Raw genomic sequence first — 17656 nt, forward strand, 5'->3', positions numbered from 1 at the left:
AAGCCCATTGAGATCAATGGGCTTAGAGTGGAGTAACTTTACTTAGGATTGTACTGTTTCTCTGGGCTGAAGCATGAAGCTTCTGCTTGATACAGAAATATAAAATTTTTGGAAATGTTGAAGCCATGGAGCATTCTTTGAGGTTTGGGGGGGATGGAATTTTGTGTGTGTGTGTGTGTGAAATACATACAATACTTACTTTGTTATCAGACTTAAATTCAAAGTGCCATCTTAAGAGGAGTTACACATTTCTAAGCCTATTGACTCCCATCTGTTTAAAACGGTCCTGTTTCTCTACTGTTTTAATTGACTACCTGGCATATTTATGACGTTTGAAAGCTTTAGAAAGACAGATACAAACTGTATCCGTATGCTTTATCTAAGAGGTAGGAAAAGTTCAAAGTAGAAAACAAATTTTGTAGTTAACCAAAAAAAGTATCCTATTTGGACAGAAAGAATCATACAGTCACAAAAGAACTAGTAATGTGTTTGGACATTGAATTAAACTTGATCACATTGAAAAAAATGAACCCTTGAATGCTGTATTATTATATTAACTGTGGACAAAATAATTCATATTTGAACAATAAAGAAGTTTTTTGTTGTAAATAATTTATTGTTCATGTTTGAACAATAAACGTGTACAATAAACATGTTGTATATGCCTATAGGAATTATCTAACGCTGTAGACCATCTTGCATAAAAATCTTCAAACTATACATTTTGAATGAATTTCATTAATTCTCAAAGAGAAACTATTTCATTGGAGCTGGGTTTTTTTAGTGCTCCCCCACATTTTTAAAAAAAAAGTCAGAAAAAATCCCACACACATACATTTTCCATTTTTTCCCTCCTCCTATCTCTAGCATGGTCTCAAAGATGGCCACCATCAGCTCAGGCAATGACCACTATTCCTCTCAGGAGGGCCAACACTGTGAAACACTCAGGCATCCTAAACCCTCCTCTCCCAGAATTCCTTACAGAACTGCCAGCTGCCACCCTGCCCTCCATGTGTGGTCAGCCATTTTGCAACAAGGAAGGGAGGGAAAAGCAAGATCTCTTCTGTGGATCAGTTGCACAATCTATGTCTCTTGTTAAGTTTCAAGTTTTTCTCTGGAAAGAAAGGCAGCAGATAAAAATGGATGGAAATATATCAGTACCTGGCAGCACAACTTGGAGGCAGCCCACCATTATGTAAACTGTTGGGGCATCACCAAAGTTCTCACCAAATCTGGGCCACAGCTCAGTTCATCCCACCAGGCTATGACTAAGATAGCCAGCCTCCAGGTGATGGCTGGAAATCTACTGGAATTGCAGCTGGTCTCCAGGCAACAGAGATCAGTTCCCTAGGAGAAAACAGCTGCTTTTGAGGGTGGACTCTATGGTATTATACCCGTCTGAGGCCCCTCCCCTCCCCAAACCTTGTCCTCTCCAGGCTTCACCCCAAAATCTCCAGGAATTTCCCAACTTGGACCCAGCAACCCTAGCTATGACACATCCTGACTGAAGGGAAAAGGCCTGCTCTTGGCAGGCCTTGGAAGACCTCCTTGGAACAGAATGACAAAGGGGCCTACCAATCGCAACAGTGGAGCTGTCCAGCAGGACTAGAAAATAGTCACAAGAGGCAAGAGTTTGCTGCCTTCCAAAAGGGCCTTCAGGTTAGTGTACTGAAACAAGAGTTTGCAGTAGGGGTGTTCGTAGTCTTATCTGCCAAGCTGTTGTGGGCCCACCCTTCCTAGTTTGTTAGCAGAGTCCAGTCTTGCTAGCAAGATTTGGAGGAAGTCACAGAAATTGGGGGCAACAGAGGCAGAATCACGTCCCCAGCATTAGCCAAGCTGCTTTTGATGCCCTAGAATGTTCACAAACATGCTAAATGGGAAGGTATCAGCCGCAGAATGTTGACAGTGGCAATTTCTGTGAGGGAAGGGAAAAGACAGTTTGCATTGAATGGGTCCCAATCCCAGTTATCTGATCTCCTGAACGGAGGGAAAGTTGCCTACAGCAAATAGGCAAGGAAGCAATTGGATGGATTTGCATACTTGATCTTAGATCTAAAATTCAAGTCAGTAACAACCCTGTTTGTAGGTCAGAATGAAAGCCAGATCACAGAACTGTGGTGTCTGCAAAGCAGCGCTGAAATATGTAAACTGGGGAGTGTTGTGGGTGGTTCCTGATGACCAACTCTGTCCTAGAAGATCTTATTCCTAGTTTTTATACATATTGAGAGCCAGTGTGATGTACTGGTTAGAGTACTGGACTAAGACTTGGGAGATGCTGGTCTCCACTTGCCATGAAACATACCAGGGGAACTTGGGCCAGTAATTCTCTCACAGCATAACCTAGCTCACAGGGTTGTTGTGACGATAAAATGGAGGGTAAAACCATGCCCACCATCCAGGACTCCTTGGAGAAACAGCAGGATAAAAATGCACTAGATAAATAAATATGAATGTGGAGTCTGTTCATGGCTGCTTATAAGAGCTCCCTTCATTTGCTCAAAGACACTCTATATTTACAAGTTCCTGACAACAAATACCTGTTATGGGGATGAGCCCTGGCTTTTATCATTTAATCCTTTTTTTAAAACTCAATCCCATTTCTCCTGTTAAAAACCCCACAAGGTAATTCGTATCACAATCAGTAACCAAAACGTCCTAAAAATGGCAGTCGCCATCAGGAAACATCAACTTAAAATGATGCTGACACTAAACCCTCATGTCCAGCTATAAATAAATCTCCTGACTCCAGAACTATAATTCCCAGGGCAAAGTGTATGGCCATTTCCCATCAGTGGCTAGGGTTGCCAGCTTGAAGTTGGGAAATTCCTGGAGATCTGGGAGGGTGGGGGGGGGTGAAACCTGGAGAAAGTGGGGTTTGGGGAGGGAAAGGATGGCATGGCATAATTCCATAGAGTCCACCCCCCAAAGTAGCCATTTTCTCCTGGTGAACTGATCTCTGTGGCCTGGAGACAATTCCGGGAGATCTCCAGCCACTACCTGGAAGCTGGCAACCCTATCAGTGGCTCAGTTTTAAAAATATGACAAGCTGGAGACTTGTAAGAGTCCTACCCCACCCACCTGACCCCTCTCTCTTTCCAGTCCTTTATCCCCCACCCACTTTCCCCTCTCTTTCTTCCCAGCATTCTTCTCCCTGTTTTTCACCCTCATTCTTCCCTACCTTTCTCCTCCATTTCTCTCTTCCCAGTCCTTTCTCTTCTACCACCACTTTCTCTCCTTTTCCTCATTGCTACTGCAATTTACAGTCCCTTTGGACTTACCTAAGCCAGGCTATGCTGTCTTGGTTGCTAGGCAGCTCCATAGGGCTGAATGAGATCTCACAAGATTTCATGAGATCTCTGTCAGTGATCTCAATTTGGGGAAGACTGAAAACCCCTCTCACTATTTTTTTAAAGTTTTGGGATTTTCCTGAGAAACTGTTTCCTCCCAAGTCCGTTGAAGAGTCCCATCTGGGCAAAGCACCATTGTGCAGATATTTTAATCCGCATTCTGGGCCCATTGTTCAGAATTAGATATATGATTCTGGCTTTTTTTTAATAAAAGAAGCTCCTCCTAGAATATCTTTTGGGTCAGCCCAGTGTCGTCTTGCAGCAACCCCATTTTCACCTTGCATCATGCAACTGTGTTGCAATCCAACCATAATCGGACCGCAATCAAGGCAATGAAATATCATTAAATAATGGTTTGGGGACATCATGACGCAAAAGCCTTGGCAGCGACCCACAAGCTGGCCCTTTCAAAATTAGCAGCTTCGCCTAGCACTGAATTCTGATTGAACATTGCACCTTTCTGAGAGCCTGGAAAAAGATTAACAGCTGAGCATATTCCAAGGGTGTTGGCACGTGTCTTTTTCCAGTCTATTGTGCAATGATGCGTCATGGTACATGAGTTCCAGCCCTGCCCAAGAGCCAAATCTCCCCCTGTCTGACTCAGAACAAACAGACATTTGGGGTGCCTTCAGCAAGTCAAGGCTGGGCACATGTAAAGCACTGGTGCACTCATCTTTTCATTACTGCCTTACAACCAACCCTGAAGGAGCACTGAGGCCTTTTCAGATTCTGGCTATACCTGTATTACAAATCTGAATTGGCTGTGCCATCCTCAGGGAGTCTGGGAAACTAATTCAGCAACAGAACCCTCTACTGAACTACAGTTCCCAGGATTCTTTGGGGTTAGCCACGGCAGTTCAATTGGTATAAAACCAATGCATGTCATTAGTGTAGAGACACCCTTGGTTTTATTTATGCGCTGAGCTCATGTGCTAATATTACAAGACCATAAAATCCAACTAAGGAAGGGTCAACCTAAATCCAGTTTTCTACCTGTTATGCCATTTTCCCACTCGTGGGTCACAAAGTAATTGGAAGCCCTAATAAAATTTCCAAGCACAGCCTACGCCTGGGGCACATACTGTTGGGTTACATGCTGCACTTTGGAAGCACCACGTTTATGCCTGAGATGGGAAATCCAACTGATGCCACATTCACATGCAGCTCCAAAGCCTGAGCAAGAGAACTTCCTGTTGGATCATTCCTTTTGGTTGTCCAGATCTGTCTAGGTCCCACTTTGCCGAAGATCTGCTGCCTTGCCTTTCCCTGTGGCAGGGCTGCCGCAGCCCCTCAACACAGAACTCCTTGTATATATCTGATTCTTCCTCCTTTCCTTTAAATGCTGCGGGAGTTCTTTATTCTCTGTGTCGGGGTCTCCAAACTCATACGTTACTAGTAGAACACCAGCTGCTACAGATTAGTGGGTGCAGCCCCTAGAAGACTTGAGAAAAGATTGCAAACAAGTTCTGCTCTACATTTTTTTTAAAAGCTTCTATTTCACAGAAGTTGTCTCAGTGCTTCTTATCAGATAACTTCATTTCTGGGAGGGACTCTTCCTTGTCCATGTACTGTTTCTTGGACAGAACAAAATTTGTACCATGCTGGGTGGGGGGTAGTAGCACGGGGTATTTTTCATTACTCAGAAGTAGCTCTCAAGAAAGAAAAGGTCGGAGATGCCTGCTGTAGGTGCTTTTAGATCGGCTATTTCCTTCCCCTAATGCCTTCTCCCTCATCCTGGTTAAAGCAGAAAAAAACTATTTAAAAAGGATGCTATTGTGTGATTTTCAATGGATTGCAGAATTCACCTTTTGATCACTAAAGCGTTTGGTTGGCAGTGAAGTAAGGAGATGGCTGCCCTAGAAAGAAGATAATTTTTTAGGGGTTAATAAAATAGCAAGCCTTAGATGGGCTCCTGACGTCAATGATTTGTTCCCGTAGGGGTTAACTCTGTAGGAGAGCCAACCTTGACTCATTGCCCATCTCTGTGCTGCCCCCACAGCTAGCAAATCAGCGGCAGCGTCCACCCTCCACCACCACCCGCTTCTGCTCAAAAGGAGCTGTTCCCTGGCAGCTTCCTCTCTCACATAGCTGTCGGGCACTGAGCGCCTTGTAAAATGGCCCAACACAGGGTACAATCTGGCGATCTCCAAAACGAAGTGATCTTGCTTTCGCATAACAGGAAGGTGTCCAAAAGAATGTCCTCCATCATGGAGCTGAAGGAAATCTTCCACAATGCTGATGCGGTGTGCTTTGACGTGGACAGCACGGTCATCCGAGAGGAAGGCATTGATGAACTGGCCAAATTCTGCGGTGTTGGAGATGCGGTGGCGGAAATGTACGTATGATTGTTGTGTGTTTCCTTCTACAGATAAAGAGAATGAATATGCAGCTTTGCATAATGGCAGTAGTAAAGGCATTTAGTATATCGCTTGTGTACAGCATTGATGTACAATGCTGGTTGCCCCGTTCTTTTAGAGGCCACGTCCTTCCACTGTTGCAAACCCAGGTTGCCTGATTCTTCTGTAGTGAGTGTGAATTTCCTCAAGGTGACCCGTTTGAAAAGTTTGAGGGGACTATTGGTAAACTTGGGGAAAAGTTGGCTTCTTTTTCTTTTGTCAGTGTGCCCCAAATGATGAGCATAGTTATGCGTGATTGGAGGAAGCTTGCAAAACAGTATGCAGATTAGCAGATGCTGAGGACCTGTTCCCAAGATGGTGTAACCCCGGAGCAATTTGGGAGCCTGTTGAGATTCCCTCCCTGAGATAACAGCAGAGGTGAAACGGGTCAGCTGCCCTGTTGCCGGACTGGAAGCTCTGTTCCTGCAGTGGAAGCTTACGCGACACTCTCCTGTTTCCTCAGGTAGCCCATAAGCGGGGGGTGGGGGCGGAAATGGAACAATAAGGAAATGATCAGAATGGAGCCAGACGTGCTATGGGGGGAAGTGGAGACAAGCACACATCATCGCTCCCACACCAACTAAAGTTGGTCCAATCACTTTCATCTCTTCAGCACAGTCAGCATTGTCTATCTGCAAACATGAGGCTCATGAATTTCCTTTATGATAGTTCTGAAGCCAATAACACCTCCCTTTAAACAGAAACACTTTGAAAATATCCAGCTCATGTATTGACTAGGGGGGGTGCAAGACATGTGCCGCTCCACTTTAGATCTAGGGCTGTGGAGAGAGAGCTTTTCAGGGAGGCAATGCTGTAGTTACCAAGCAGTCCAAATCTGGTCCTCTCCAGGATACTGAGTCCTTATTGCTAAGTTACTGAGGTAAGATTACGGGTGTGGATAAACACCATCAGTGCCAGTGGAGTTTGCCTGCAAGCCTTTTTGGAGCATGGTGGTTGAGGCCTTCGCCTGCCATCCTTTGTTCCAGCATAAATAGTAGCAGAGCTACCAGTGTCTGTGTGGTATACCAAAAACAAGAATAAATCCATGTCATGCTTTTTATTGGACCAACCAAATTAGCACAAACACGGAAAGCTTTGGAGCTCACCAGGACTATACACCAGGCTCGATGCTGTGGTGGTGAAAAGTGCCCTCAAGTCATAGCTGACTGATGGCGACTCCCCCGGTAGGTTTTCAACGCAAGAGACTAACAGAGGTGGTTTGCCATTGCCTGCTTCTGCAACCCTGGCCTTCTCTGGAGATCTCCCATCCAGTTACTAACCAAGGCTGACCCTGCTTCGTTTCCAAGATATGACGAGATCGGACCTGCCTGAGCTATACAGGTCAGGGCAGGCTTGATTTTACAAGAGTTTAAAAGATATAAGGGTGGAAAGCAGAACTTTTAAAAGATCGGATCTTGCCAGCTTTTTCAGTGAGATGTCAGCTGGCTGTAAACTTAACTTTATTGCTTCGGTGCATATTCTCTAGAAAGCTTCGTTCAGTCAATCTCTTTCTTTGTCCTTTCACTGTAATACAGAAACCATCCAAGGTCCATCCGCTATCACCCCCAAATGATACCGTCATCCCACTATTGTCTTTGGTCAGACCAGATTTATGTTCTCAGGGGGAGTTGATGAAGTTGGCGAGCAATAGATTCAGGATGGACAAAAGGAAGTAGATATATTGTCGAAGGCTTTCACGGCCGGAGAACAACAACTAAAAGGAAGTAGTTCATTACTTAATAAGGCCCTTTTCACGCTGCTTACCTGCTGCCGCAACGACGCGAAATATCGCGCAAAACCCGTGGAACATTGCATTTTCTCACACGAGATTTGCGCGACATTGCGCAAATTTCGTGCGAGAAAACGCGATGTTCTGCGGTTTTTGCGTGATATTTCGTGTCTTTGCGGCAGCAGGTAAGCAGTGTGAAGAGGGCCTCAGTGATTATATTGTGGTATTCACTAAAAGTTCATAAAGAGATGGTCAGGACTCAGAAACGTAGGCGGCTTTAAAGTATTAATGGAGAATCAGTCGCTATTAACTGTGGTAACTAAATGCAACCTGCATATTCAGAGGCTGTTAGCCCCTGAATATTATATCAGTGCTAGGAGGCAGTGCCAGGGGAAGCCCTTGGCTTCTATGCTCTGATTGGCTGTTCTCGCAAACAGGATGCTGGATTAAATGGACCAATGATCCGGTCCAGAGGGATACCTCTTATGTTCTTCAGGTAGTACGTTGGATATGGCAGCCCACCATGGCTGCAGTCTATAAGGCAGTTGCTGAAAAGATGGCATCTGCCAGGTAACATTACTCATAACTGTGCACCTAAATCACAGCCACCAGATATTGTACATGATGTGAGATAAATATTTTCATATCTACAGTGTTTTTTTTTTAAATCTAGGCAGTGGGGGCAGGGTTTGGGCTGGTGCAAAGGAAGAGGGGCTAAATATACCCCCACATGTGTTTTTCCTAATGGAAACTGGCACCCATGAACTACCATTAGCCTCTCTGGGAAACAAACCAGTCCAGCCCAGGCAACTTCCTTTTTTCTTCCCACTGTGGCTAAACGTAGCTCTGACAAGTGATTTCCACTCGGGGAAATGGCACCAGGGCAGAAGAGTTAACCTGGCCTCCCCCAGCCCTGTTCTAAATCCCTCCTACATAGCTGCTTTTTAATGTTTCATGTAGTTTGGCTCTAAGACACATCCGGAAACACTTCTTGAACATTGTGATTTCCAGCCCTCCCCCATCATTTTACCTTTTCATTCTCTTTGGCCTTTGTTCTAGTTTAACTTGTTAATCCAACAGAGTTTTCCTTGGATGATGGACAACTTGGATTCTCTGCTGGATCTTCTGCTGTTTCTCATGTTTTACTGAGCACAGAACGTTAGGAAGATTATAGCAAGGGCATGCTCTCACAATTGAGATTTGGTGGTTTTATCTTGGGGTTGTTTCAAGAGTGTTATTTGAAGAACCCATTTATGTAAGAATATGAGTTCCCATAGTTCCTCTACAACCCACCCACCTCCAGTCACTATGTGTCTAGAAAAGCATGAAATGCCATACTTTTGTATTCCAGATGGCTTAGCCTTGGCTAAAATTGAAAGATCCCCTAATTGTGTCAAGGGTGGTTGATTCTCTTTGTTTCACTCCCCGGATTTACACTTTATAATCACAGTCTGAAGAGATTACAGGGCTGGTTATCCTGGTATAACCGGTTGCAGAACCAGAGTTCTTCCCCAAAGTCTGACCTAAATTTCTCTGGATCTCAATTTAGGACGCGCAGAGCTATGGGCGGTTCAGTGACATTCAAGGCAGCTTTAACGGCACGGCTGGGCCTCATTCGCCCGTCCTATGAGCAGGTGCAGAAACTAATATCGGAGCATCCACCTCAGTTGACTCCAGGAATAAGGTAAGATGTCTTTGGCCTGGTTGGATTGTCTCAAGATTCCAAGACATGGAAACTACTACCACATTGATTTGTTCATATGAACTATGAAGACTTGGCAAGGGGGGAAATAAGACAGGAAAAAAATGAAATACAATGGAGGAAGTGTGGTTTGATTTTCAGTGGAGGAAATCTGTGTCTGTCCATTTCATTGTTGTACTTGGGCTTTTTCAGTCCTGGCCCCAGCCTGGTGGAATGCTCTGTCAATGGAAACCCGGGCCCAGCGGGACATATTATCGTTCCGCCGGGCCTGTAAGACAGAGCTGTTCCGCCAGGCGTTTGGTGATTGAAGGGGGCGGTGCCATGTCGGCCTCCCACCTTTGGGGTGGGGAAGGTTCTCCCCACCACTGCACCTTGTTAATTTGTTTTATTATTTGTATATTGATTTTAGTTTTTGTTTTTATCAATTTTAACTGTTCACCGCCCAGAGCCCCTGGGATGGGCGGTATATAAATTGAATAAATAAATAAATAAATAAATAAATAATTTACAAAATGAAAAAATCCAAGGAATACTTTTGAGGATTTCTTGAGTTGGGGTGAGATTTCGCTGTAAAAAGCATTTGGGTATCAATGGGGGTGGGCGGGAAGAGCAGAGGACTTTGCACTAGGATTGAATACAGTGCCAGTGATCTTGGCTGCAGGTGTTCCCATTATTATTTAGTTAATTTATTTATTTTCTATTTTTATTCTGCCCTCCCCACACAGGTAGGCTCAGGGCGGATTAAATTAAATTGTGCCACAGTATGCCAATCCTTATGAGTTCCAGGAAAAACTCCTGAAAACAGAATTGGAAGGAACCAAAAGGGAAGCTGCTCCAGCTCTTTGCCTCAGAGCAGAACTGTCAATGCATCAGCATAAAAGGGCACAGAGTATACAGGGAGATTTGTCCATGAAGAGCAAGATTCAGGTCCAATAGCTCCTTAAAGGTCCAGTAGCTCCTTAGTTGGTCTTTAAGGGGCTACTGGACCCAAATCTTGCTCTTCTACTGCACACCAGCATTGCTACCCACCTGAAACTTTCTGTGAGGAGCACACTTCGTTGTCTGGCCTGTTTACATCTCTGAGCCTAGGATCCTTTTAATTCGATGAGCGCCTTCTGTAGCCATTGCTACAGATGGACCCCAAACATCTCTGACTCTTTCTTATGTGCTTTTTACATGTATGTGGGAATGGCATTGTTGGGGTGAGGGTGAAGGAAGCAAAAGACAGCCATTTTTAATGCGCTGGTTGCATAAGATCTTCTGGGCTTGATGTTCACCTTGCCATGTGGCCTCAGCCATTGTCTGTTCTTTTCCTCAAAGGGAACTGGTCAGCCGACTCCATCAGCGAGGCGTCCAGGTCTTCCTAATCTCTGGAGGGTTCCAGAGCATCGTAGAACATGTTGCTGGGCAGCTGCACATTCCAACAGCCAATGTGTTCGCCAATCGGTTGAAGTTCTACTTTAATGGTAAGACTGCCTGGATGGCAAATCAGGGCGTTGAATTCTCTTGGGATTCATGAATGCTGGCCCCAGACAGCTCTCCCTTTTTAATCAGCAATGAAACCGCGTTACAGATGAATCTGTACTAAGTCACAAGATGAAAGATTCAAGCGTTGTAGGCTTTCTACACAGAGCACCTGATCAAAATGGCTACCTTTCCCAAGATTCCATCCGTCCAATCCTTTCTTCTTGGTCCAGAACTTAATCCACGGCTGGTCCTTTGACCAGTAATCCCCAGTCAGCAAGCAGAGATTAGTTTCAAATTGTAGAGTAACCCATCTCACTTTCCATACCCACCCCGCCAAACTGATAAACAGGCAACTTTTGTTACACCAAGAGAAAAGAATTCTGGAAGCTACCTCAGACCTCTTAACAGCTGTGACTGTAGCTGAGGATCAAATTATCTGTTACGTGGGCAGCTTGATTTATTTATTCGATGCTTTTCTATGCCGCCTTTCAGCTGGTGACAAACTGTAAAACCCCAAACCTCCAATAAAAAAAAAGAGTATTGCATCAAAAATCCTTTACAATATTTACCAATAAAAATCTGAGTTACAGAAAAACAGCTGGCACCATCCCATTATCAGTCGTATCAGCCCAAAGGTCTTCCCCCATAGACGAGTCTTTAAATTTGTCCGAAAGATGCCGCTCTCCCCTCCAGGGGGTGGGAGTTACCGGCAGTATCCTGCCAACTTCGCATCAGATAAGATTAGTTCTTGCTGGAAGTCACCATCACTGAACCTCTAAGTGCCTTGAAATGAGCCCAGAAACCAATTGGCAGCCACTGCAATTGGCATATCACTGGCATGGTGTGTGTGTTATCAGTTAATACTCTTCCTGCATTATTTTGTACCAGTTTAAGTTTCCAAACTAGCTTTAGGGCAGCTACTCCAATTAGAGTGTAGTAATCTAGCTTAGATGTTATCAAAACATGTGTAACTACGGTCAGGTAAATTTTCTGTAGGAATGGCAGCAACTGGCCTATCAGCATTAAGTGGAAAAAGTACTCCGGGCAGGCTCAGTCATCTGTTTGTCCAGGCATAAAGAAATGTCTAGAAGTATCTCCAAGCTGGACACTTGCTCATTCAGAAGAAGTGTAAACCCTGTCTAGAACAGGCCAAAAACCAATTTCCACATCAGCTTTACTCCCAGCCTCACAGTATATGCTTTCATCTGGACAAGTGTAATTTGTTCATCCACATCTAGTCTTTCACTGGCTCCAGACACTGATATACAAAATGCACATTGTGGAGAAAGGTAGTGGACTACATGAGCTAAGGGCCGTCTGCAGTTTCACCATGCCTCAGTGTTGGGGAAGAGGTGAGGCAGTTCCAGGAAGTACCAAGTTTGCTAAACCAGGGTTTTAATCTAGCCAGTGCTTATTCCCAAAGCTTGTTTTTCATTTCAGCAATCAACAAGGGAATATGCAATGCAGTGAGAGAGAATATGCTTCTGACCATGGGCAGAGTATCTGAGTATTCACGGCAAGGAAATAAGGGATCTCCATCAAAGGGGATATTTTCTAGGCATCCTTCTTATTAGAATGAAGTGCCAGTTAGAAGGATGCTTGTGACTTTTTTACGCATCAAGCACTGTTCCCAGATCCTTGCAATTCTCTATGATGACTCAGAGACTTTGTGCAGCTGTACAAATGACTTTCTCTTTGTGATTGCGTTTCTCTAGGGGAATACGCAGGCTTTGATGAAGCACAGCCAACGGCTGAGTCAGGTGGCAAAGGACAAGTTATCAGCTACCTCAAGGAGCAGTTTCAGTTCAAGAAGGTGGTTATGATCGGAGATGGAGCGACGGACATGGAAGCTTGCCCACCTGCGGTGAGTGTCAGAGATGGAAGTTGGCTCTATTTATTTATTACAGCGTTCTCTGTGAAGGTTAAAGAGATAAAGAGTCCAGTGAGATTCCTGGCTGAAGGCTTAGCTACAGGTGACACGGAGTTCCAGCAATTTTTTTAAAAAAGTCATGTATGCGGTCCCAATTTGGATCAGGACTATCATGTGAATGGAAGTAGAATTTAAGCCTTTCCATTTTCCCAGGCTGAAAAGGCCCTGGGGAGCTACCATGAGAAAATGGCACAGGGAGCGAAGCTTCAACTTTGTGCTGCAGTCCTGATACAAATCCGCTTTCTGCATGTCTCGTTTTTTAAAAAATTATGCTGGGAGTTAGGTTCGTAGAATTTCCAGCACCCCATATAGCTGAGCCTATCAGGATCTAAACCCAGTCCTTTCCAGTCCACGTATACCTGGCTATTTACTTGACCACACTGACTTATAAAACTTTCCCAAAGTTGCCTTCCTAATACCTGGCTCATTCTAGTATCAAATAGCACCAAACTTGAGCAAATCCATGTTTTCATGAAAGGGCATCTAGTCCAAATTATGCTGTGGGAGACAGAATTACCTGTCCATCAGTATTATTCTCCCTGACAGACTGACGGGCTCTGTCAATATTTTGTGTGCCACAAGCGGGAAGCAGAAGCCCTACAGAAAGCAGCTGGCCAAGCGAATCCCGATGACTCAAACCAGTTACGTTTCAAATTGCCATGAAAGACTCTTTCCCTAGTCACTGCCAATTTCTCTCAGAGGGGGAACGCCTTCCAGACCCCTAACAGAACAATCAGGAAGACCCCCTGAGCGCAAACAAAAACAATCTACCATGTTATTCCCCTGCCCCAAATTAGCTGGAGTAAACAGACCATCAAGTGTGGCAAACCCAGAGGAAGTGGGGGGGGGGAATCCCCCAACTTTGTATGCAAGGATAAAATTCAGTAGCAAAACTCCTGGACAGTTCCATGGCCTCCAGACACAATGATTGTTTCTAGTTAATGATTTCGCCTCTCAGTTAATGATTATTTCTGATATCTCCCGGTGGAGGTGAACAAGGCCACAATGAATAGGTCAGGGAGGCCAGGAACATGCATTAAGAAGCAAACTCCTTTTGGAGTTCACGGTTGTTGCCCTGCGGAACCAGGGCATGTTCCAGCAAGAACCTGAGAATTTCTCTACTCAGGAGTCAGGACTTTTTTCCTTACCCTGAGTATAACTTGCGTGCCATAGCATATGATAATCACAGTACGGACTGTCCTGCCTTGATTACACGTTTGAAGGTTTCTGAGGGCCAAGCTACACATGACGAATGACACTTGAACGGCAAGTGGATTGAGTGGAGGGCAAGTGAACAGGGAGAAATACACTTGCCGTTCAAGTGTCATTCGTCATGTGTAGCTTGGCCCTCTGTTTCCCAAATACTTGTAATTGAATATAACAAATACATATATTCAAATACTGGGCATGTCTGCACAAACTGGTCTAACTCCCAGGTTTCTCCCCCTTCCCTTCCTGAAACCTGGGAATTGTAGTTCTGTGGTGAGGCTCTGGGGCTCTGTGATGGGCTAATTGGGCTCAGTCAAAATATGAAATAGAAGAATTCTCAGTTTCGCAAAAGTGCAGCTCTCAGGGGTTCTCAGAAGAAGCCAGAACAGCCCAATTGTTTTAGATTGCATTTTAAAAATTACTTTGGTTCTTCATTACATTTGAATGTTATATCATTACAGTGCATTCTGTATTTCCTGCATATCACGGCATCTTGACCCTGCTGTTTATTTTTTTCCAAATGTTAATCTGCACCTAGTAAGGGCCCACTACTTTGCACCTGACAAGGAGGGTTTTAGTCCACCAGAGCTTATGCTGGAATAAAATCTTGTTAGTTTTAAGCAGGGCTTTTTCTCAGCAGGAACATGGTGGAACGGAGTTCCGGAACCTCTTGAAAATGGTCACATGGCTGGTGGCCCCACCCCCTGATCTCCAGACAGAGGGGAGTTGAGATTGCCCTCCGTGCATGGAGGGCAATCTCAACTCCCCTCTGTCTGGAGATCAGGGGGCAGGGCCACCAGCCATGTGACAATTTTCTCCGAGGGCAACCCACAGAGTTCCACCACCTCTTTTCCCAGAAAAAAGCCCTGGTTTTAAGGCTCACTAGACTCCTTTTATTTCTTCCGCCACAGACTAACACGAGTGCTCCTCTAATTTAGGCTTTTAGCCACTGCAAGATCTAAATAAGCTGTGATGTTGGCAAATAATAGGGAATGTGTGTGTGTTGGGGGGTACTTAACTGATCCTAACACTTATCGATTCTCCCCTTTGATCTCATTCCCTGGCTAGACCCTGTCCCTACCAAGCTCACTTCTGATTTCATAACCCAGCTGGGGGGAAATTCTTTTAAATGTGCACGAGGAAGGGAGTTGAGTCAGCAGGAGATAATCAACAAGCAGGGCTTTTTTTCAGCGGGAACATGGTGGAATGGAGTTCCAGCACCTCTTGAAAATGGTCACATGGTCTGTGCCCCCCCCCCCGATCTCCCAACAGAGGGGCGTTAAGATTGCAATCTAAACTCCCCTCTGTCTGGAGATCAGGGCATGGGGGCACCAGCCATGTGACCATTTTCGCTGAGGGCAATTTAAACTTTAAAAAACTCCCCCCTTATTCCAGATGACCCAAAGTGACATCATTGTGCAGTCCTGAGTTCCACCACTGAGTTCCACCACCTCTTTTCCCAGAAAAAAAGCCCCGTCAACAAGTATCCCTTTCCACCATTTCTTCCACATAAAAATACCTCCCAGTTCCTTCAAGAGCATTATGAATGAAATGCAGGCTCAGGAACCCCCTTTTCCCCCCCAGCCTGAGCTTAGAAGAGCATTTGCCAAAGCCTGGCAGAATGATTCTTCTATATACAAATGAATAGTGTCTGGTTTCCATGCAAATATACTCTTTGGATGCTTACCGAGACTGTAGAGAGATTATTCCAGATGCAAATTAAAACAAGGAAAGATGTGCGTTTGTTGGAAGAGCAATGTATAGAAATGTCACATAAATGCCAGAAGGGTGACAGTCAAAGCTGCTGCTTCTGTACTGGCTGCTGGGCGGGGAACAGAATATGCTGTAGCAGGAAAATGTTATTTCAAAGCTGCTCCCTTCTGAGCATGCTCACAAAGAATTTTGGAGTGGCTATCACAGCATGCTTTTTGGGCACATTTTCAGATATCCACTCGATTAGTTCATGTAGCACCTTAACAATTAGTTCATTTATTGTTCCTTCAAAAGGAGTACCCTGGAAAGCGCTTAGATAAGCAGGTAAACACCTACTGATGGTCCCTGGCCCCAGGGAGGCTCGATTGGCCTCGACCAGGGCCAGGGCATTTTCAGTCCTGGCCCCAACCTGGTGGAACTCTCTGTCGGAGTGACTTGAGCCCGCCAGGATCTTGCATCCTTTCAGTGAGCCTGTAAGACAGAGATGTTCCTCCACTCATTCGGCTGAGGCCAGCATTAAATCAACCAAATAAGTCTCTGCTGGTCTCCTACTTACAGGGGGGGGGGGCATATGGCCACCTGCCCACCACGCATGAGCAGTTAACGGAATGCCAACCCACACGTCCACCCTTTTTATATATGGTATGCAGGTGATTTGCTGAAATGTTATACTTGTGAAATCTGTGTTTTTATTGTTTACTTCCTGTAATTTCATCTATTGCTGTAACCTGCCCCGAGCCCGCTCGTGAGGAGGGCAGGCTTTAAATTTAATCATCATCATCATCATCATCATCATCATCATCATCATCATCATCATCATCATCTCTGAATTGCCTTGACCCTCAAATTGCAGATAACTCTCATTACTTACGGATCCTTGTCAAAACTTAAGCAATGGCTCATTTTCTGGAGTTCAGGCTTCCCACCTGGTCCAAGGCAGGCAGGGGCTATGCTTCTACATCCTGCTCCCCCCCAGCCTGGCACCAAAATCCGAGTCTTTCACCAATGACTAGAAATCTTGCAGTCCACTAGAAAAATAAGCATGCTGCCCTTTTCTGTTTCCTTAGGACTGTTTCATTGGATTTGGAGGCAACGTAGTGCGGAAACAAGTCAAAGAAAAAGCCAAATGGTACATCACTCACTTTGATGAGCTGCTGAAAGAACTGGAAGAGCGATAAATTATAGCAAACACTAGTCTTATTTTATTAACATTTGTCATAGATAGACGTATAACGATGCAATTAAACATGTTCTTATTGTTATTTGCAAATGGAGGTGTGTGGGCTTTTCATTTATGACAAGCCCCTGTCCTTGGTATTCCTTTCAAGAGTGGTCGTTGTCACACATCAGATACTGCAGTGCAAAAACGGCTCCATCACACACACCTTCCTTTTTGGATGAGGAATAACAACAGCAGCATTTGATTTATATACTGCCCTTCAGGTCAACTTAACGTGCACTCAGAGTGGTTTACAAAGTGTGTTATTATTATCCTCACGACAATCATCCTGTGAGGTGGGTGGAGCTGAGAGAGCTCTGAGAGAGCTGTGACGGACCCAAGTTCACCCAGCTGGCTTCAAGCAGAGGAGTGGGGAATCAAACCTGGTTCTCTAGATTAGAGTCCTGCCACTCTTAGCCACTAAACCCAACTGGCTCCCAAACTGGAAACCCTGCCTCTCCTGAAGCCGTTGCATAGCTTTTCCTGGGGATGGAGGCAGGACTTTACCAGAAAGTTGCACTTGAGTTGGGCCCATTCCTGAAAACAAAAATCTGGGGTTTATGCCACCTTAAGGTTGCCAGCTCCAAGTTGGGAAATCCCTGGAGATCTAGTGGGTGAAACCTAGAGAAAGTGGGGTTTGGGGAGGGAAAGGACCTTGGCATGGCATAATTCCATAAAGTCCACCCCCCAAAGTAGCCATTTTCTCCAGGAGAACTGATCTCTGTGGCCTGGAGATCTCCAGCCACTACTTGGAGACTGGCAACCCTACGCCACCTGCTCCAAAGCCACCTTGACTAATCTGGAAGCCCCTTTTAATCTCAGATGGGAGTGGATGGGCAGTCATTACCCCCACAATAGCCAAAAGGTTCTCTGCACATGCTCAGAGGGACTGCTTTAGTTCATACGTACATGCTGTGGTTCTGAGGCCTATTGTTTTAACAGCA

At 45.0% G+C, this 17656-nt stretch overlaps 1 protein-coding gene across 1 annotated transcript; it reads left to right on the plus strand.

Annotated features, from left to right (window-relative positions):
- Positions 1 to 5417: 5417 nt before the first annotated feature.
- PSPH (phosphoserine phosphatase) lies at positions 5418 to 16763 on the plus strand. The gene is made up of 5 exons (XM_055001418.1): positions 5418 to 5682; positions 9022 to 9156; positions 10495 to 10640; positions 12357 to 12505; positions 16561 to 16763. The coding sequence occupies exons 1-5, from the start codon at positions 5462 to 5464 to the stop codon at positions 16669 to 16671; spliced, it is 762 nt and encodes a 253-aa protein (XP_054857393.1). The 5' UTR covers positions 5418 to 5461; the 3' UTR covers positions 16672 to 16763.
- Positions 16764 to 17656: the final 893 nt, after the last annotated feature.

The sequence above is a fragment of the Eublepharis macularius genome, chromosome 17, assembly GCF_028583425.1.
Source record: "Eublepharis macularius isolate TG4126 chromosome 17, MPM_Emac_v1.0, whole genome shotgun sequence".
NCBI lineage: Eukaryota > Metazoa > Chordata > Lepidosauria > Squamata > Eublepharidae > Eublepharis > Eublepharis macularius.